The 23,084-nt window shown below is 41.3% G+C and overlaps 1 protein-coding gene across 1 annotated transcript in view; it reads left to right on the top strand.

Moving 5' to 3' along the window:
• Positions 1–705: 705 nt before the first annotated feature.
• tprg1 (tumor protein p63 regulated 1) overlaps positions 706–23,084 on the top strand; it is a 37,124-nt gene continuing 14,745 nt past the window's right edge. Inside the window, exons 1-4 of the mRNA XM_079574993.1 lie at positions 706–760; positions 887–1,147; positions 3,217–3,308; positions 8,538–8,714. Of these exons, the coding sequence (XP_079431119.1) occupies positions 911–1,147; positions 3,217–3,308; positions 8,538–8,714 (506 nt within the window). The 5' untranslated portion in view covers positions 706–760; positions 887–910. The remainder of the gene's footprint in view (positions 761–886; positions 1,148–3,216; positions 3,309–8,537; positions 8,715–23,084) is intronic.

A 23,084-nucleotide genomic window follows, 5' to 3' on the forward strand; every position in this document is an offset into this window, starting at 1 on the left:
GAAATTGTTGCAACATTTTGACTGGACTGGGTTTTGGTAAAGTTGAGGACGTTTCGCTTCTCGTCACAGAAGCTCTTTAGGTCAGAATAGAGTTATTTAGACTTCTCCAGTAGAAGTCAGTTTTAGAACTGGAGAAGTCTTAATATCTATCTATCTATCTATCTATCTATCTATCTATCTATCTATCTATCTATCTATCTATCTATCTATCTATCTATCTATCTATCTATCTATCTATCTATCTATCTATCTATCTATCTATCTATCTATCTATCTATCTATCTATCTATCTATCCATCTATCTATCTATCTATTCTGACTTAAAGAGCTTCTGTGACTCAAAGCGAAACGTCCTCAACTTTGCCAAAACCCAGTCCAGTCGATGATTTAGCTTTTCTATGATGGATACTCCCTGGATGAATGAGAGCCTTCACAAACAATGCCATGATCTCAGTGCACACAATGTTAACAATTTAGTCCGATTCAAACCAATTAGCTACAAATTAGAAAAGATCACTCGTACAAATTTGGCAACAAATCTTGATAACAAATGTACCTGTGCACATTCTGTTTTCTGATTAGTCTTATTATGTTAAGAACTTGCTCAACCTCATTTATTACCTCGGATGGAACATGTGGAATGTGTGCCAGTCTGGCACGTGACGCACGTTGTCTACGCCCAAACAAATATCATGCTTTACGGAACAAGGAAGTTGTGCACCTGTTACTGTATCTCTCCTCACCTGCTTTACGGTAACTCGTAAGTAAATTGATTGAATGTTAATATCCCCGCATGCACTTTCAGACAAACCAGCGTTTACGTTCACACTGACTCGTAATTACGCACGGGAAAGCGAAACTTTACCCCGGTCTTTCTGACTTTGAGGTATCGCGGTTGAAGCCTGTCACTATGATGGTGGACACCGACGAGGAGACGGCAGCAGCGGTGACCGAGGGGCAGATCGATCAGATGGAGCATCCCCTGAGCTCTGTGGAGATGGCGGAGGAGGCGCAGGATGTGTCCGCCACAGAGGACACCAAAAAGCAGCCCGAGGAGAGCCAGCCGCCGCCGTCTGCCACCATCTACCTGCCCGACGGAGAAACCACACTGCCGCTGTTCAAGATGAAGAGATACCTAGTCCTCAGGGTAAACGACTTCCTCAACAAATATTTGCATTGATTTCACGTAGATCAAAAATGCCTTTGACGTTTGGTACAAGGTTTACTCGTTTGGGTCGACAAATAAAAAGTAATTGTGCTTCTTGGCTTGTAGTGCTTTATAATATTCTACTTTTTGCTTCTACTTGAGTAAAATGAGTTGATGACTTTGAATTGTCAATACATAGGAAAAAAAAAATCATGAAATGGTACTCACTGCTAGTGATGTATCAAGTTTGTCTATCGATTTACCCCCAGCAACTACTCACTGCTAAACTCAAGTAGTATTTTCACTGTGTATTTTTTACTTCTACTGGAGTAAATATTGCTCTTCCATGAGTAACTATTGTGGCTGCTACGCTACCCATCTCTCCATAGAAGCATCAAAATGTGCCTAAGTGTAGGCAAGTTTGTGTCATGGAGGGCCGATTTTCTTCAATGCCAAAACACCAAGGGCCGAAACTCACTATTGTAGCCCAAAGTAAAGCACCTTTTTTCTACAAATATAAGTTTTGCACATAATATATGACCTAATGAAGTGTTTTGCTGGGAAATGTGAAAATATTGACAGTATTTTCCACATTTTAGAGTCCTTTTCACGTATTTGGTCTCTGATTTATGAATAAATGTTTCTTCAAAATTCACTTGGGGGCCAAAGGTTTTATGCTGGAGGGCCTGGCGTTGCCTACCCCTGGTGTAAGGCAGTAGCAAAAGCAGTTGTTTAAAGGAAAGGTGCCCTTTTTTATATTATAATCTGGAAAGCCGTCACGTGGACTTTTAGAGCAAATCAACTTCCGAAGGTGAGTTGACAAGTAGATCCAGTCAGTGTGCATTTCCCTAGGTGCAGCAGACATGGGCTGAATCATTCTTCTGTTATTAAAAGAACAGGCTACCGTTTTTGCATGTCCTTACCTGAGCTTAGACGAGTTGATGCGTACCTGTCTGATCTTTCAAACATGCTGTTAGCATTTAGCCTCTCCTCCTCTCCTCTACGGGGCCAAACGGGGGTGAAGTTAGAAGCTACCAAGCTTTTCCACGTTTCACCTATTTAAACATGGTTACATGAGTATTAAAACGATCCAAGTGTAGTTACACAAAATGTCGATTTTATAAGCGGATAAAAAGGGGAACTATAGTGTTAGGCGCAGTAATATCTTCGCTTTACTGCACAGACGTCGAAGTGCTCCTAAGGTGTTATCATGCCTTACAATATAGTAGGAGGAGAGGCTAAAGCTTACAACATCTTTGATCTTTTTGCGTGACTGAGGGCATAAAGACCAGACAGGTACGCATCAACTCGTCTAAGCTCAGGTAAGAACACATCTCAGTATTGAAAAACGGTGGCCTGTTCCTTTAAAGACACAAAACAATAACTTTAGATAACTGAATAGGGACACACTCTTTGAGATGGTGTTGAATGATTTTATTAATGACCCGCGAGAAAATGATGCTTTGATTTGACATCTTAAAAGATCTCTTCAATTACATGCAAGACATAGCCTTCCGTAAGAAAACCTAGACGTTTTATAACTAGTGTCTGAGTTTATGTGAAGAGTAATATAAAGCTGACCATGAGGATAGTTGTTCATCTGTGTGGGAAATTAATTGGGCTTTTATAAATTCCACTGTGGTGAATCAGCAGAGCCTCCCCACTGAAAAATAAACAGTCTCTTGGGAGTGTGCCTTGTTGCAGATTGAATACGTTGACTTATGACCCAGTAATACAGGCTGGTCCGCACTGTGTCAACCAGGGCTCGACTGTTCAGACCCCATAATTGCAGCTGCTGTGATTTGCTGATTACACCCCATTCAAAGTGCGCGTTTTGCTTTCTCGAATCAAGTCGGACCCAGTGACGAACTTAACCATGTCATTACTGCTTTCTGAGTCGCTCACTTTGCATTATTCATGTGGTGACTTCATGTGTTGCAAATTGTTATTTTGTTTTTCGTTTGCCTGCTCCAGTCCCGGCTGCCTGTCATGGAGCATTGTGTGTACTCTGCTGTTGACAGTTTTAAAGTTGCCATAGTACTTAGCGCTGGGTTGTTTTGTCTTTTCAGCCCGGCACTCTGAACCAGGCCTTCGCTGACATCACTAAACTGGTGGACGTCCCAACAGACGGAAACATCCTCGGAGTCTGGCTCTTGGCTGAGTGAGTTCAACACAATCGTTTATAGATAGATTCTTACAATTTGTAGGTTTGACATGGAATTTTCTAGAACTTTTAAATACTTCCTTGTATTGCTCATATTTGGAGTTTTTTTTTTAGCAGTATCAAGTTTATTTAGCTCATGCTCCTGTTGCCCTTCTAGCAAGTTTTTGTCCTGGAGGAGCCTGCAGCCGGTACAAGAGAACTAGGATAATCAAGTTGAACTTGAAAAGCGTTATGCAGGCGCTCGACATATAATTAGAATATCATGAAAAAGTGCCTTTACTTCTGTTATTCAACTTAAACTGTGAAACTAATGTATGATATAGACTCATTACATGAAAAGTGAGATATGTAGCCTTTATCTGTCATCATTTTGATTTTTATGGCTCACAGCTTGTTAAAATCCCAAATTAAAAATTGGAATATTTAAAAAAAAAATGGACTGTAAGCCATAATCATCAAAATTATAACAAACAAAGGCTTGACATAATGTCACTTTGCATGTAATGAGTCTTTATCATATAACTTTCGATGTATTATTATTATTATTATTCATGTCATATATTAGTTCCACATTTTAAGTTGAATAACAGAAGTAAATGCACTTCTTCATTCTATTTATATGATGAGCACCTGTAGAAGTGCATGGATTGCCAACACAATTCACCATATGATACGTATCCGATACAGAGTTCTTGATACAGCACATATTAGATTTCAAGTGTATTGCGAGAGAGTAGGATATGATAATGTCACTGGACCCAGCGGGGGGCAGGAGCCAGTTTTTCCTATTAACAGCATTACACTTTCACAAGTCATAGCTAAAAAGAAAATGTATGAATTAGAAAAATGATCATTAATATCAGTCACTGGGTCCATGTTCTCTCTGGACATGACCAAAAATGTCCTCAAAAACAAAATATGTTTTCCTCTATGTAAAAGTTCAGGCCTTTAGAATGCTGTGATGTCACCAGAAACCCAGCAATACATTCCGAATTTTAAGAACAATATCTTATTGGTGCACAATAATAATATTGATGTTTTTATTATGCTGAATAAACTCCTTTTATTGGAGTAATTCGAGTGCATGTTGTGATACTTTCTGAATAAAGACTATGGTCAGACATATTTGCATATCATGATACAGGTGCCTCGATACGATACGTTCTCCGTAACAAAATATTGCTGATACGATATACTGAGCACTGCCCTAGTGCATGGTGTGAGGGGAGATTGCGGCTCCTCTGAAGTACTGGAGAACACACGGTTTCCCCTGTTGACATGAATAATAATACATCGAAAGTTTGAACAGGTAGGTTTTGAGTGCTGATTTGAAGTTTTGTAGAGTCCCAGTTCCTGATGGGTTGTGGGAGTGAGTTCCAGAGGGTGGGGGCAGCGATGGCGGAGGCTCAGTCCCTGAAGGTTCTGCGATTAGTGCGTGTGATACGACTGAGGCGGTTGGCGTCGGCAGAGCGGACATGATTTTGCGGTGGCTCCTCTTCTCTCCACAGTTTAGCTCCTGATGCCTTTGCAGTAGTCAACACTAAAGACCGCAAATGTTTTTGTGTATCATAAAGTTTTATACCCCCAGCTCAGCACCCCCTTAGCCCCTCCTCCGCCAAAATATCCGCTGCTCACCAATGGCTCATGAAGCGTTGTCCCAAATTCAAGCTCCTAATTACATACAGTGATCTATTTCCTGCAACAGACCATACTACATACAGTACAACAATCTTCATTAAAGGCCAAAAACAGCAGAGGCAAAGCCAGTGCGTTCATTTTCTCCCTGTCATGCAGCCTCGTCTGGCCTTAATTACCCTCTCCCTACACTCCAAGAACATGCACTCAGTCAGCTCAGGGCCAGTGATCTAACTGACTGCTGCATGGAGCAAAATGAGGAGACCGCGGGACGTTTCCCAATGCACTTTGAGATGTCAGCTCGTATCAGTCTGGCCCCAGCTTTCAGGAAACATTTAGGAAGCGTCCCGCGCAAGAATGAATAAAACATGCCATTTATGCAGCGCTGCCCGACACACTTTACATCTGTCCTACATTTGGCTCACTGTAATCGCCCTGTTGTGATGGGATCTCTGGCTCTTTTCTGGGAAATGATTCTTTGAGATCAGTTTTTTCACAGAGTTGCCCAAAAGACGGACTTATGTTTATTCTATTTTTTTTTTTAAAGAAATAAGCCGAATATTCCTAATTTCTGAGAGGGACATGTTTTCACCTACTTACTGCGCAGGGCTTCAGACTGAGACCAATGTGTGTGGACGTAGACCCATAAAATTGACTGGGTGTGACTAGATCATTTGTCTACAATTCCTACGGTCAGTGGGTCAAAGCCTGGCTGTGTCTGATGCAGACTGTTGTGTGTTCTTAGGCAACACACTTTACCCCCCGCATAGATGGTGAATGTATTGTTTTAGTGTTGGCATCGAGCCCTGTGTTTGTTAGGACGCTTTTGAGGCATTTCTAAAGTATTTCTAAAGTAGAACAGTTGAATTATGTCTGTGTAGGCTCTCAGTCGTACAGGCGTTGTCCATCTTCATTTAAAGCAGTTGAATTATTTTCCAGGGCGTCTAAATGGATAACTTGGTAGTTCTGAGCCCTACAGCGGGACTGTTTTTTACACCTTCAAATACTTGTGAATAAAACTGTTTGGCACATGTAAACTTAAACTGCTTTGCCACATACAGTATTGTTAGATAAAAATCATGTGTTGAATAATCGGCTATTATGCTGTTTCTTGTGTACATTCAGTGTATATTTGTGTAAAACTGCATAAAAATGTACTTTTCATGTAAAAGACTTGTTCAAAGATGATTTGGTCATGAACATCTCTCTCCCCCTGTACAAGCTGCTGCTGCTGCTGCTGCTGCTGCTGCGTTCAGACAGCACAAACATGAGTGTATTATATGCAAAGACAGCAATGCTGCTGGGAGCGCCTCAGGGAGAGGTCTATGACTCATGTATATTGAGCTCTATGAGAAAATGTAACTCTAATGAGCTTTCACAGTGGACTGTGTAGGCCTGGGCTTAGACAAGAGAATGGAACCGGATTGTCATGAGATTTGTTTTAGATTATTTTGGGCTTGTACCTTTCCTTCTGTAGTTGTACCTGTCCTGCTGTAGTTGTAGAAGGACAACTCTTTTCTAACACAGTGTTTTAGTGAAGATCTGCGCTGCAGAATTCATTGCGCCTCATGTGTTAAAATCAAGTTATGTTTGAGTACTTTCTGAAATGAGTTGGAGACAGAAAATAAATGTTCTGCTTCATCTGATGAATACAATTATTTATGAACATGAGCTCCTCATCATATTTGGCAGGGAACCAACTACCTTTTATAAAAGTAATGATGGAACCAGAGACCTGCATGGGACTCCCTAGTGCCAACTGTGAGCTCTGAGCAGCATGATTTGGCCTCTTTGGTATCTATTCGTCACCTCTGCTCGATTATTAACTTTCTAGTTTGACAGTCCAGTCTATATGCACAGGATGTTATTTTTGATGCCACTGATTCCCTCTACAATCCCCTGATATGTGTATGTGTATGTAAACTACAGTATAATGCAGGTTCTTTGACTTGTTTCAGGCCAAGGAAACTGACTGTGTGATTGAATGCTGCGGGTCTATCCAGTCCTTCTGCAGATCAGCTTGTGTTTCTTTCCCAGCTGGAGATATATATGTATTTGATAGTTTCATGAGATGTGAGCACAGGTGTCGTCACCTGCATAGCATTTCTGCATTGACGCACTTCTGCCAGTCTGTCAATTTAATGATAAATATAATGAGGCTCAAATGAAATTATGTCAAATAACCACACAATGTGTGAACCCCCCCAACTGTATATCTGAGTCCCCTCTGAAGGTTTACTGAGACCGCAGTAATGTGTGTGTTAAACAAAGAGTGAGCAGCAGCCACAGACAAAAGTGAGAGGTGATGAATAATCCAGCCCTAAGTGCACACAGTGGCAGTGCAGAGGTGTTCCTGAGAAATGAGAGGACATGCCGACATGATGTTGACATGATTCTGGCTTCATTATTTGACACAATAGCAGAACATTTGACCAGAAACAGCCGCCCGAGGGGAAGAGGTGAACGTCTGTCTGTGTGGTGTTTTTCATGAAGAATAATCTATGACCAATGATGTCGCACTGTCAAGAATCACGTTTCCAGAGGAGTTTAAAAAGCCTGAATTAAAGCATCTTAGACTCTTCAAGTTCAGCGCAGTGGTTCTCAGGCTGGAGACTGGCGTTACATATAGAGCAGTTTATAAGAGAGGAGCTTTGTGATTATGCAGGGAGATATGGAGGGATTGTTCTTGTAAAGTTGTGTATTGTTTTGACTTGAGGGATTTGAAGACGCTTTGTTGCATATTGTAGATCTTTGCCAAAGGCTGTTTTGAAAATAGACTGCTTTTATGCTACATTATTGAATAGTGTTTTCTTAAATATTTTTTTGTGTTAACTGAATTAACTCAAAAAGTGTTAACTTACAAAATGTACTCTCTAAAAATCATTCACATTGCCCTGTCTGTGACTTCTCTGAACCTCTTGTGCGAATTATCTGAAAAGAATGTTAAGAGGAATTAACATCCTTTTCAGAATTCACGCAAGAGGTTCAGAGAAGTCACAGACAGGGCAATGGGAATGATTTTTAGAGAATAAATTTTTTTTCTATTGTGTTCAAAACATATAAACATTAATTCTAGGTCCAGCTCTGAAGGTTAATCAAGAGGAGTCTATGTCTGTCTGGAGAATCCACTGTTTTTGATTGAAATATCTAAGCAGAAAATCCCTGAATGTTGAAGATTACCCTTTTCTGTTAAAGGTGCATTATGAACGTTTATTTGTGAGTATTTGACTTTCAGAGACCCGGCGCCTGCATGAATGGTTAGAATGGCGCCTTTACTTTCCATCACAGTGGCCTCGATGATGCTCCAGGATCACTGCTGACGGACCGTCTCACCGGAAAACATACAAAACTATTGATCCTGGAGTGAAAGTAAAGGCACCATCCTAAAAGTCAGATAAATCTGTGAGTAAATAGTACCATCACCTTACTGAAGAAGTATAGACAATAAGACAGAGAAGGATTTGAACTCGATGCCCACTTCAGACAGACGGTGTAATTACGTAAACACTGTATTTATCTTCAACCATGTCAAAACAGCTGCGGGCTTGACTGATTGCTAAACATCCGCTGAGGCCTGCCCTTGTGTTGCAGAGTGGATCACTGGAACAATGAGAAGGAGCGCCTGGTGATCGTGACAGAACAGTCGCTGCTCGTCTTCAAGTACGACTTCCTCATGTTCAACTGCGAGCAGCTGCAGCGGATCCCCCTGCACTTCGTGGACCGCATCTCGCACGGAAACTTCAGCTTCCCCAAAGCCGCGGTGCTCAAGTAAGTCCCTCAGCCCTCTGCCACAGGGATGAACACGGACAGGATTGAAGGTACATTGTGGGTAAAATCCAATGTATTTGGAACTTTATTTTGCAAGTTGAAGGTTTGGCAGCCTCTTATCGTCGTTTTGGCTCAAGTTGATATTTTTGTTCATTCTACTCTAAACTCTCCTGCGTCTTTAGGTATCATTGGCTATGTCCTCAGAAGGGTTGGTATGATTCAAAAGGTTTTTTTCTCATTCTCCAAAGCCCTTAAAATTATTTTAAGAGGAACAGAGTGATCGCTTCAGTGGGTGGAATAAAATATGCAAAAGGTTAGGTGCTATTCAGGATCAAAATAAATGCCAAATCACAAAAAGAGGAAAAAATCCGGCGCTCTGATACCTTAGTGCAGGGGTGTCAAACTCATTTTGGGTCGCGGGCCGAAATTCAGCTCCCACGGCGGGTCGCGGGCCACATATAATAGAGAAAATGTTTCCAATAAATGAATAATAATAAGCTGTGATTTGATCAAAGCCCCAGCTTGACTGTAGCTTCATCAATGACAACGGCTTACACTTGTATTGCACTTTACAAGCCCGTGTCACAAGTTCCTGAAAGTGCAGTAGTCATTATTCATTCACTTGGTGGTGGTAAACTGTTATTGAAGCCACAGCTGCCCTGGGGCAGACTGTCCATTTACCACATGGCTTTATAATGTGTTGTTCATATCCTGAGCTCTTATTATGTCAGTGCCCTCTGCTGGACACGTGTGGAACTCAATCCTTTTTTTTTTTTTTTAATGCCCCCTAGTGGCTAGAATGAGTATTCTGGTTATTCTTTAAAAAATTCATGACTCCGCACAGGAATGGGCTAGAGACTTACTTTTTTTTTTGACATACTCTGTAATTTATGCTCAACAAGGCAGGGGCCGGATTAAATCATCCGGCCCGCGGGCCGTATGTTTGACACCCCTGCCTTAGAGAGACTAGATGCAAGTTAGTCATTTTATGCTCACTACTGCCACCTCAGGTCTTATACGTAACTGCAGCTTCTATATTAAGCTCATGCATGACGGCACTTCGGACCCGAATTAATACCGTTTTGAGTGACAGTGCAGGATTTTAGAGGCAGTTGTGGTGAACAGGTCTGAGCTCATTCTACACATTAAGACATGGCTGGAAAACGTAGGGGGAGGAAAACACTTTTTTAGCATTTTTAAACTCCATATAGTCCCTTTAAAAGTCCTTTATTTGTTGAACATGCCGACGCGTTTTGGTCACGTTCGACCTTCTTCAGGGCGTACCCTGACAAAACACGCCGGCATGTCCAACAAATGAAAGACTTTTAAGGTATCAGTGTGCCTCGGATTCTTTCCTCTTTTTGTGAATTGGCCCTTAAAGTATGACTTGGATAATTATCAAATTTGAAAGTTGCCTTTATTATGGACAATTGCTTTGTAAATAATGTCAACCCAACATTACAATTTTTTACAAAACAATGATAAGTAAGTGAGTAAGCACTATATTTGTCATTGTACAAAAATTGCGTAAATCAAGTGTTGGGTTAGTCCTGAGCTGCTGTGACTCTGGGCAGAACCTGAGCAGCATGTTTTTGGAGGTAAGGGAAACCAGAGTATTACCTTCAGTGCTCCTTTTGCGCCTCCTGGGTTTGTGCCTGTTTCAGAGCGTGGTGTCCTGCACTGGTCAGCTACTCCTTCCTCTTCCTCCTGCGCAGCTCCCTCCGCCCCCCATGACCAATGATGGTTTTGGTCAACAAAAGGAAACTCAGCCCCCGTCTTTCGACTAGAAAGAAAAGCGCCCTGTGACAAAGCTAGACTCCCTGTCTTGATACAAAATTATCAAGAAATCCTTTTCTATTTATCAGTGGGTGATAATGATGCCATTTTGACACTCTATATAATGATGCCGGGTAATGAGCAGCATTAGAAATCATCAGGGGCAGAGAACTAGTGCATTAGGAAGTTTCTTATATTAGTTTTGAAGTGGTGGTAAATTCCCCCCACGGGACACAGAAGATCTGATAATGATACTTAAAATAACACTTTTCACCTTGAACGGAAATTACTTCTAAATTATTGTCAAAATTATACTAAAAAATAGGACACTTTGTCGACGGCGGCCTACTGGGTTTGTCATAGCAAATCTGCCTCCTCGTGCTCATCGATATGTATCTAATGCATGTAGCAGATGCCCTTCCTGCCCGATTTCTTTGTTTCCTTTTTTGCCATAAATCCTTAGATAGATAGGTAGATCCTTGTATGTAAGGCCTTGATGAAACAGAATACAAACCCCGGACAGCTTGTTTTTTTGCATCTATAAGCTTACAGACGCACTGTAATCGTGTCACATACTGTAACAGACTGACCTGACGTATGCAAATATTTTGTTGCAGCGCTGGAAAGATTTACATGTGTGTTTGTGGAGAATAGGCTCATAACTTCTTCCCACTGTAGACGTTTATATGACATGTTTAGGTGTTTGTTATGTAGAAGAAAAAAAAACATGGCAATGGACAGATTTGGTATAAGTCTTGCTTCATAACACTTGGGATCTACTGAGATATACTTTACACCTTAGTTGTGTATTTGTTGAAAATGTAATACTTTTACTTAATATTTTTAACTCCACTGCATTTCTAGAGAATAAAGGCTGCGTGTTTTACCCACAGACATAATATTAAAGGGGAACACATGGCGGATTTACAGACTCCTCCTCCCCTGCTGTGACGGAGCAAGTCATCAGCTCTAATGCTCATGGCCTGCCAATCAAAGTCCGGCCCTCATTAGTATACAAGATTTCTAAAATATTTCTTACGAAAACCAGCCTGGTTTCTTTTATTGTTACGTGACAAATGCAACCGCCCATACTACAGCCGCTTGTATCCGTGCGTGTGCGCAAACACGAGCAAAGGAGCCACGCTCTGGCCTACCTCCTCTAAGCGGGCCAAAGTCCGGAACCGAGTCCGACTCGGGCATGGATTGATTGCACTCACACTACACAAACGAACCGTGCTGAAGGGGCTTCCAGCGCTTGGGCGCGGTTCGGATGGACAAGTGTGAGTGCGCCCTTACCCAGCGTTATCACAGGAGCAATTCCTGGTGTAGCTTGCCTGGCCTGCCAAACTACATGCTTTTTCATAGATATTTCAAAGACATATAGTCTGGGAGCAAGCATGATCTCAGCGATTTCCCGGTGGGTGTGATTGACAGACGGCATCAACCAATCAGAGCAACGCTAGATGCGTTGCAGTAACAAGCGGCAGGAAGCCTTTCCAAAAACGTCCTTATTTACGAGGAACGCTTCGAACACTGCTTCTTACTCCGGTTTTAGGGATTTAATATTTCCCAAATGATTTAAAACAGACGAAAGAGCAGAAGATAACAGTGTGTCAGTCGCCGCGCCGCCATCTTTAATGTTTTGGAAGAGTGCGTGGTGGTGACAGGTGACGGCTTCCATCTCTTTGTGCGCGATTGGACCGATGTGGGTAAAATCGTGAAATGATAGGCTGCGAGCAGCCGCCCAGACGGTTGTCCGTCTGGCAGGCCAGGCAAAGGTGTAGCAAGTTCCAAAAAAATTTAAACCAGGCTTTACAGTTGCTTAATGTGCAACGCTAATTTATAGAAAACTAGCTTGTTTTGCAGCCCACATATGGAGGTACTGCAGCAATGGAGATAGAAAAAAAAAATGCATTGGTTTTATATAGCGCTTTTCTGGACATTCAAAGGCGCTTTACATTGCTCTATTCGTTCACTCCATACTCGGTGGTGATAAGCTACTACTGTAGCCACAGCTGCCCTGGGGTAGACGGAAGCGAGGCAACCAATCTGCGCCATTGGCCCCTCCGACTACCACTCACTCACTACATTTGCCAGGCTTCCTGGTGTTTCCAAACGGTCTCCCATCCAAGTACCGACCAGGCCCTTCCCTGCTTAGCTTCCAAGGTCTGACGGGATTGGGCAGAGCAAAACCGGTGTGGCCTCATAGATGAATTTTGGTACAGTTTAATATTTAGTTGTAAAGTTATTATTCACAACACTTTGAATTCTTTAATTACTGCTATTGCGCCCCCGTGTGCAAACCTCCACATTACTATTGTAAACAGTTTCCATTTGGTGTTTTAGGCAATGACCCTATAACCATGATTAGATAAGAGCTGTGTCCCAAATGTAGAAGCAAGAATAAGAGTTCCACTTTCATTGTTGAGCTGAAACAAAGCAGTGTTTACGTTTTCCAACAAAAGCAAGGTATAATATTGTGCATGATAATATAGAGTAGATCGATGTGGCTCTCTGATGTGGGGCTTCTTCCTCAATTTCAAAGGAAGTGTGGCCATTGCTAATTGTTTCGAATGTTCTCCTTGAACAAAAGCTTTTGACCCGGACCACCACTGCTTTATGGTATTCTTTATCCTGTCAGTCCTTCTTGTCCCACACCAGCCTCCTCAATCCAGCGCACCACGTCAGGTGCCAGCAGAAAGTGTTTTTGAGGGAAAAGCAGTGTATTTTAGTGTTGTTTTGCTCTGCCTCTCCAGGTGCGCCCCTGAGAGCAGCATCTGTGGGGAAAGATGTGTTTTAAGTGCCTTCTTTCCAAATCGTCTAGACAAACTAATTACCCAGAACAGCATCCAAATTCTGAGTTGAGAAAGGAGAGAGAGGGGAGAGTGAGAGAGGTGAGGAGGCCTGTTTGTTTTACTGAGGTATAGATGAAGTTGGGAATAGAGCCAACAGCACTGCAGGCTTTGTTTTATCTTTTTCTGTTTCTCAAATGATTCCAATCCAAATGTTCTGAATTTACTAGTAACTCTTGGTCCAGATTCGCAATGTGAGAGTTGATTTAATATTTAGTAGGTTTTGTCATGTTTTTTGTCATCGAACCAGTTTCCTGATTCGGGATGTCACTTCTGTTTCTCTTTAAAACCTTTTTTGTGACAGTAGCTACATCTTTTCTTAGAAACTTCCAAAAGGCTTTTCACATTTCTATGTCAATGTCAATGTCAACTTCATTTATATAGCACATTGAAAAGCAGCTGCATCTGCCTTAAGTGCTGCACAACAAACATTATAAAGTGCAATTCATTAGTAAAAAGACAATTACAAGATACACAAACATTGAACAATTATAATACATGGGACCTGCTTAGGGCTGGGCGATATATCGATATTTAAGATATATCGATATATTTTTAGATGAGATATGGAATTAGACCATATCGTGTATATCGGGATATTTCAAATTCAGATAAGCTATTAAGTTAACCAAAAGAAACAGGTTACAGGAAACAGCTTATTTTTAAAAAAGTGGATCTTAAACTGAGCACTTTATTTTGTTATCTCTTTATATATAAATGCTGCCCTCAGAAAAAGTTTGACCTATTTTATTTAATAGGCTATTATTATTTAAGATTTAATGTGCACCTTATGGAGCTTTGTTATGTGAGTTTTCAATAAAAGTACTCGCTGGCTTTGACTTTGACGTTTCACACCTCTCACTTTGCAGAAAACATATTGGGATATATATCGTATATCGATATTCAACCTAAATATATCGGGAAATTACTTTTGGTCCATATTGCCCAGCCCTAGAGAAGCTTGTGTTGAAGCCCAGAGCAAAAAAGGTGGGTTTTCAACAATGACTTAAAAACATGAACAGAAAAGTACAAATTAACAGTACTTTTACTTTACTTAAGTACATTTTATGATCAATACGTTTTACTTTTACTTCACTACATTTTAGAGCCTGTACATGTACTTTCTACATCCGTACATTTTTAAATTGGGTTAAAAGTAAAAGTCTTTTATTTTCAAAGTGACCTCTCTACAATGAGCTGGTTTAGTCCCTGTTCAGACTTGGTTCCATCACTCCATCCATTTTCTTCTGCTTTATCCGGGGCCGGGTCGCGGGGGCAGCAGTTTCAGCAGAGATGCCCAGACTTCTCGATCCACGCGCACCTCCTCCAGCTGTTCTGGGGGGCAGCATTGCTCTTTCATTTTCTCAGCTTTTTGGTCAGAAAACAGCATTTTGGGTGATTTCACCTATTTTCAACAGACAATTACTAAAGAATGTTAAGAGGTACAAACAAACTTTCTTTAAGATGAAAGAAAGAGTCTAATCTTTCTTTTGGTGGGTTTCGTGTTGACATAGACCTAGATTTTCTGTGGGTCTTGAAAAAACTGTCAAAATCTTGAAAAACCTGGCAGTGGGGAGCTCTCTGATTTGAAAATGGCTGGCAGTCAATGAGTCAAGTATAGATTATTAAGTTGTCTTTGTCCTTGAGGAGGAGACTGTTCCATGACCTGGTTTCATTTCCTCATGTGTCAAATGAACTATTTTTGCCCAATTTGTCTACAGTCGGTTTTCCAATATGAGTAAATGACACATGTTTATGATAAATCCCATGAACAATACAAAACTATTTTTTAAAGGGATATTTCAGGATTTTTGACATAGGGCCTAGTTATCCAGAGTGTTGCTGGTACCTGGAGATATATATTTTTTTGTAATTCATACAGTTCTTATGTTTGAAGAGTTTCGTGGCGCTAGGCTAATGCTAGTCTAGCGCATTTCTACGATATCAGCTAGCCTGCATTAAAAACAGTCTGACCCGCTCCACAGTGCACCTGAGGCAAATCACTTATAACACCAGACAAACCATATAAATGTTTGTGTCGATAGAATAATTTTAACCATTTTGCATCTAAAATACCTTATATTTGAGCAGCATCAGCTTCGTGCTTGTATAAGCTACGCAGCGGCGGAGGGATCTGCTAGAAAATAGTTCCTCAAAATGCGATCATTCATGTGATGCAAGGTCAGTTATATTCCAACAATTATTCTATCGACACAGACATTTATATTGTTAGTCTGGCGTTATAAGTGATTTGCCTCGGGTGCACTGTGGAGCGGGTCAGACTGTTTTTATTGCAGGCTAGCTGATACCATAGAAATGCGCTAGCCTTGCATTAGCCTAGCGCCACGAAACTCTTCAAACATAAGAACTGCATGAATTACAAAAAAAACATCTCCAGGTACCAGCAAAACTCTGGATAACTAGGAAATGAGGCCCTATGTCAAAAATCCTGAAATATCCCTTTAAGGCAGCCCTGGTTGAGACGGTACCATACTCTCTCCGCTCCTCCTCTTCTCTCCGGCTCACTGCCGCCGCCCTCGCCCGTCTCGTCACCCTGGGGAGGAGAGCCTTCAGCCGCTCTGCTCCCCAGCTCTGGAACACTCTCCCTCCTGACCTCCGTAACACCGACTCACTCCCACACTTCAAATCCATCCTCAAAACCCATCTGTTTAGACAAGCCTACTCACTGTGACCACAACAGCATCGTCCTTTTTTATTCAAGCTGTTTTTAACATTGCATTTTAACTGTTTTTAATTGTTGTGTAATTTTACTTGTGGATGTGAGGACGACCTTGAGTCTCTAAGAAATAAAATGCATTATTATTATACATTTAAGTATAAAACAGATGTAGCGTAATTGTTCTGTTGCATCAAATGTCTCCTATTCTTGAATCACCTTTTAAAAACGTGTTACTAGAATACTGTTTTAGTATCCACATGTGCAGTTTTGTCTCCTCCTCAACTTATAATGAACATTAGCGCAGGTATTTGATTTGACCAGCAGAGGGCAGTCACCTCAAAGCAGCTGATTAAAAGAGATATTTGCATATCAGACACTGCACCAGATCCTTATCTTCAGAGACGCAGCTGTTTAAATATCAGCTGAACCAGATTCAGAAGTAGAGATTTCACGTTGTTTCACTTCAATAACAATACAAAGATATATATGTATTTCTTTAATCAAATATAAATCGTATGTTTGAGAAGATAGACTTTGTTTGGAGTAACCCGGGCTGAAGGAGCAGGTGCACTATATTGGTGGGAAAGTGCCTGTGGCCAAACCCATGAATAATAGGCGAGGTGGATTGTGAATACTGTAGTTGGCTGTTTTGCTTGTGTTACTGCAGCCTGTTGATTGCATAATCCACGGGAGTAAAGTGCAGCAAAGAAATGATAGGATTGGACAAATCGAGACTAAGACAAAGGGCTGAAGTCAGAGCCGGTAATAGCAGCATAACGACTACAGCGTCGTGAATCATGTGGTAACGTCTGAAAGAGATGGTCGTTCTTTTTAATGTATTTGTTCAGGGCAGAGCATGTTAATGAACAGACACGTCTTGCCTGAATGAAGCCATGGCCTCATTTCCATCCATTGTCTCCCACTGCACTCAACCTGGCCTATTGTACATGTTTTTTGTGGTAAGGGAAACAGGAGTAACAGGAGGACACTTAAATGACCTAGGGATGGAAGCACGAGGGCTAACCACTGTGCCACCGTGTGACCCAGGTTTGTAAGCTCTCGAATAATATGTGGATTTCAGATAAATTTTTAAGGTTATTTTCTGTCTAGTTGTTTTATGTTGGATTTTGAGACGGTCAATTTCAAAATTGTACTTTTGCTTCGGTCATGTGACTGTCTCAAACTTTCTGTGAGTTACGTATAGTGTCATCGGCTCAGAGCATCTCACTGAGCTGCCTTAAGCGGCAAGGCGTTAAACAACGGAGGCTTCCTCGTCCATATAGTGATGTAAATCATTTGTGATAGTTATGTGCTGTATTTCACCCATTTCCCATTTAACCGCGTTCATGTGGAGAAAGTGGCTGTGAGCCAGAATACATTTTATATGTTATATATTTTCTTATTCTTTACAAAGTTCTGCTTTTGAACAGATACAAAAACAGACGTGGAGCTGATCAGGCGAGGGGAACGTGTCAGGAGCGCCATCTATAGCAAATAGTCCCAAAATGAGCTCTGACTGAATGAAGTAAAAAGATCGCACGTTGATGTCCTGCCTTTAGCAGCAGAGCCACAGGTGACTGGGGCTCCGCCCACTGGAGCTCGGTGAAGCACAGACCCACGTTATAAAGAAAATGACTCTTATTTATCGGCCTGTGATTGATTTGATCAAACATCAATATCAGGCTGCAAATAATAAAACTGCCACACGTCCGTTTGAAGGTGTTGGTGCTTCAGTCGTGTTTATGAGAAGTCACAATAATAAGTTTGTCCACAAGAGGTCAGTGTTCAAACAGAATCAAACAGCTCAGAGACTTGGAAGCGTACAACACTTTTTTGCTCGGAAAGCCTCAAAGTGTTACAAGGCTTAACTCGCCCCAACAGATTTAAAACTCATTTTTAGCTGTCTTTAGTCAACATCTCCATGGAAACAAGCTGGAGACGTCCCGCTCCAAGTTAAGCTAGTAAGGTCCTAGGTGATGTCAAACAAAGTGGTTTGTTTATTCTTAGGTTTTTAAGGTATTTTCAATATCAAAAATATCTGCATAATAAATGCTTGCGTTTAATTTATTGGGTAAAATGTTGCACAATGTGGCTTTAAAGGGATGAGACGGAGTTAAAAAATGTTGAATTATGTATTTTCTCCTCCCTACTTGCTCCGGCAATGTCCTAATGTGTAGAATGAGCCCAGACCAATTCACCACAACTGCCACTAAAATCCTTAATATTGAAACTGCAGTTACACATAAGACCTGAGGTGGCAGTTGCGAGTATAAAAATGACAACTAGTCTCTTTAAATGAGTTGAAAAAAATTAGATGGAAAATAATCCATATGTTTTCTTCTATAAATGGTGAATGGTCTCAATGTATGTAGTGCTTGTATTCCTCTTTTGAGCAGCAGAAGTAGTAACACATGATTTAGGTAGGGCATCTGACATAATACATATTCCAGTTTTTAATTCAGCGCTGTCTTTGAAGGCACTGCTCTCTTTGCTATGACAACACCACAGGGCAAAGCAAAGAGGAAAGAAGGAGATTGTTAACTTGACAGATGCTCCCGGAGGTAAAGTTGTCGGAGCCAATGGGAACCGAGGCTGAGCCGGTCGAGTTTGAGTTTCAGGTTGTTCTGTGATGGGACGAGGCCTTTGGGCATTTCTGAAACCAGAGTCTAACGCCGTAAAACTAAAACCTGGGAAACTCTGCTTCCTCAGCCACAGAAAACTGCAGCAGTTGTGTAAACCATGGCATTTGTTCCCAGAAACATAGACAGTGCTTATTAAACAAAAGCAAGCGCCACGTAAACACTTGTTTATAAGGTGAACCACTCATTTTACTCATATGTTTTACATATTCCCATCAGAAACACCTGACTTGGAAGTGCGACAAGTGTGAGCTGTGGAGATTTGTTTAAACCCTTCGGAAAAACAAACGGGACACAAAGCCTTCTTTGGCTGAGAGTTAAACAGATTTCTTGTTCATGTCATATTATCTCAAAGCGTATCTGTTTGCTGTTATGTGGCTCAGCAATTACACATGATGCTCCTGCTCTGTCTGGGTGGAATTGGAAAATGTCTTCTCTCACACTTGCATGTCTTGTCATCTGCATTTTCCAGATCCTATGATTCAATTATCAAATTAGTCGACACTTATTTAAATGGTTAATGAGGTGCGATTAATCCAGTTAGTCGTGTCAGCCCTACTGTATGTTATGCCTCAAACTGTTTAACTGAAGCAATGATTAATCACAATCTATGTGAAGACTTTAGTAGCTTTACAGTTTCCTCGGCTCACTGAAAAATGTCCTGCAATCCAGTTTTGTGTCCCGAACCACCAGTTGAGAACCACCGCTCTAACACTTGCCTTGATTTATAAATATTCTCTCCTATTCACCGGTCACAGGCCCTTGCTAGATTAAGATTGTTTTTCTTGACTATTTTCTTGTATACACTGTGGTCTTACCTGTAGCAGTCTTTCTAAAAACACGGCTCGGATCAAAACAGCACGCACTCACGGGGCTGGTGGAGGCTGTGTCGTATAAATTAATAAAAACCTAAAGATGTTGAGTGTTTTGGCCGAGAGTTGTGCACCCAGGGAGCGGCTGTGAACCTGTGGACCTGCGCTGAAGGTGGAGATCTCTTTGCCAACAGCCTGCAGCTATGAGATCACAGCGTTTGCATCAGGACACTTCACACGGCTGTGCGTTCGCAGGTTGCATGAGGCGCCTGGAAATGAATTATGTAAATATTTTAGAGAAGAGGTGAGGAGATTGTAGGAGAGATGTGTAGATGCAACCGCCCCTCGCCTTGTTCACACTGAGAGGAAGTAAAAGCTAAAGGGTTTTGTTGTTTCTTAAACACAGGCTCAGAACGGAAGTGATTTTAGCCATGAGGATGAATGGTCGTAGTGTTTTTATTGGTGAAAAAACATATTTACTGTGAGCTAGTGATGGGTAGATGATACTTCGAAGTGAGTGTCACACACTTTCAGAGTTGTATCACACTATATCACACAGCGGGGAACACTCTATAGGCGCCATCTGGTGGTGAAGAAGCATAACACCAGTGAGCCTGAAAGCTCATTTATTCTCGTTCAGAAATGTGAACCAAATCAGCATGAATGAGCTTGTTTAACCAGCTGAGAGTTATCATTTAGAAACAGGAAAACTGCTCAGGATCATGAGAACAGAAACAAATGAATGAGTATCAGTGATACAACCCTCTCAGAGAATACTCTAGTATAAGACTTGAACTCACAACCTTCTGAAACTGCTCTACAGAGCTACGCGAGCAGTGTGATAGTTTAACATTATCTACTGTATGTTTTGCACCGGTGCCACACTTCACTATTTGTTATTGAGTGACCCACACGCAGACGGGAAATAGAAGAAAAGAGATGGCTCTTGTGCACGTTTTATCTATTGAATCATTTTGCAATCAGGGAAAAATAGGCCCGGTGCCAACAGATTTGGGTGGCTGCTCGAGCCTGGCAGCACCCACGGGATCGGTGCCTAGTGCATAAATCCCAAATGACAAAATGAACCAGGTGTTGCTGTCAATAAGCTGGCATGCCCTGCTGCTCTCTGCTGCACGCTGTGGACGACACTATATGAGACAAGTACAGTAAAAGTGTTGGTCACGTGACTTTTCTTAACATGATACACACATGACACACTGTGCTTGATGCGTGTGTCAGTTCCTCGGCTCAGCTGGAGGAGGTGTGTGTGGATCGGGAAGTTTGGGCGACCCGGCCCCGGATAAAGCGGAAGAAAATGGATGGATGGATGCCCCTAGTGGCTAGAATGAGCATTCATTTCATTCTTTTTATTGCCATTTTAGATATAGTAAAACAACACAAGACAGTGCCTATACCAGGCACCAAACAAAACAACAGCTCTGAATATAGTATATATACAAAATATAGGAGGTGGTGGATGAAAATTACAGTGTATATAATACAATTCAATTGCACAAGAATGCTTTTAGAAGGATGGATGAAAGGTCAGGTCGAATATAGTCCAAGTACGGGGGCCACACTCTGTAGAACCGGTCTATGCTGGTGTGTATGATACTTGTCAGGTATTCTAAGGGGATAGAGACTTTTTTTTTTAATTTATGCTCTACAAGGCAGGGACTGGATTAAATCATCTCGCGGGCCAGATCAGGCCCACGGGCCGTATGTTTGACACCCCTGATCTACAGGTTTCAGGGCTACAGGGAGTTCGCTTTAGCATGTTTGTTAATGAGTTCTGTGTGTATCCCAACCTTCTATACAAAGACAAGTAATACATTTAACAAAAGCGTAAATTGAATTGCTTTGTTTCTCTGCTGTCATGTAAAGCCTCTCCAGTATTAGACAGACCCGTGGCCTGTTGCTGTACACAGCTCTGGACGGCTGACAGGGCTTTGGGATGTTGAGCAATCTCTGCACTTTTGTTTGTTGGCCCTGAGACACTGCGGGACACTTGCCATGACGACTGGAGTGGACTGATATCGATCTGGTGTGTTGACTTATGAGTCCAAGACCAGAGAGGGACTTTTCATCACTCTGCCCTCCAGCGCACGGTGCACTGTTGCTTTTACGCATCTGTGCTTGGAAAAACACGGCGGATTGAATCAGTGAAAAGAAGGATGATCTGCCAAGTTGTTTTAGTTATTAATATAATCAGATACGGCGTTATGTTTACAGTGTATTAAAGTCCGTAAAGAAACCTTTTATAGTGCATACCTTCTTCTGTTTTGTTATGGAATATGTCACTTCTGAGACATAAATCACACTTTTTACTCGTTACTCAATGCTCAGGTTTTATCATCTCCTTTTTACTCCCAAAAAGCGACGTTACTCCTACGTGTGTAAATATTTTTGGCTGCTCGGCCCCCCGTTAAGATCAGTGGTCCTCTGGTCGTGGCCCCCAGCAGGTGGAGTGTGCGGGTGCTGTTGAAGTGAGCGTCAGTGAAAGTCCAATCTCTCCACATAAACACATCAACTCCCGCGAGGCCCTGCCCTGCTCTGCCTGTTCGGGCCGGTCCCACACGCTGATCGCTTCCCTGTGGAATCCTACAAGCGTTTTTTTTTGTTTTTTTTTATATCCCCCATTTATACATCGCCCATAGCAATGCGCTGTCACAAAGGAGCAGAGGTGTAACAGGATACTTTTACTTGAGTCATTTATCTGAGTGCATTTTCTCAGGGAGTATTTGTCATACTTATAGCAGTAGCAGTTTAAGTGCATTACGGGGTGACAAAAGTACTAGTAATTAGCTCTTTCTTCTTTTCCTTACATTTCTTGTAGGAGCAAGTACGCTCTTACCAACTATTGCCAACTATTTTATATCTATATATTGTTTATTACTGTCTTCTTTGTCTTTAGTAATAGTAGTTGATGCAGTTGTAAGCCGCTATGTTAAAACCCCCTCCTGAACAGAGCACATTCTCTCCAGTTTAAGATTATCCAAAGTTGCTATTTTGATGCTTTTACATTTGGATAATGTGGCCAAAAAAGCAACAACAGAGCGACAAAAACATGCAGGAAAAGCAACAACAACACAATAAAAAGGTGACAAAAACACAACTAAAAAGTGATGAAAACACGGCAAAAAAGTGTTACGAACCAAGGAAAAAAATTGTCACACAACAACAAAATCATGACAAAAAAACCTACAAGAACAAGACCAAAAAAGAGACCAAACACAACAAAAATGTGACAAAAACGCAGGCGAAAAGTTCGACACTTCAACGTCGACTGAGAGCCCACACAGACATTAACTTTAGGAAGTTGATTCAAAGAGACATATGCAAAATGATTTTTTTTTTTTGCACTTTTTTTGCAATAATTTTATAGCGTTCCCTTGTCAACAAACATACAAACATAGCTGTGATAATAATCCTGTTTTCTTATTTGGTCTTTTCCTCTTCCGCTTGTGTCAGGCAAGTTACTTTAAAATGGTGTTATATTGTGTATTAGTTAAAGATTTAAAAATGTTATATCATTGTATTACATATTACTGTTTCAGAAATGTAGCTGAGTTACACTACTTTGAGTTACTTTTGGCAAAATATAAACTAAA

This window comes from Gobius niger (genome assembly GCF_951799975.1).
Source record: "Gobius niger genome assembly, chromosome: 17".
Classification (NCBI taxonomy): Eukaryota; Metazoa; Chordata; class Actinopteri; order Gobiiformes; family Gobiidae; genus Gobius; species Gobius niger.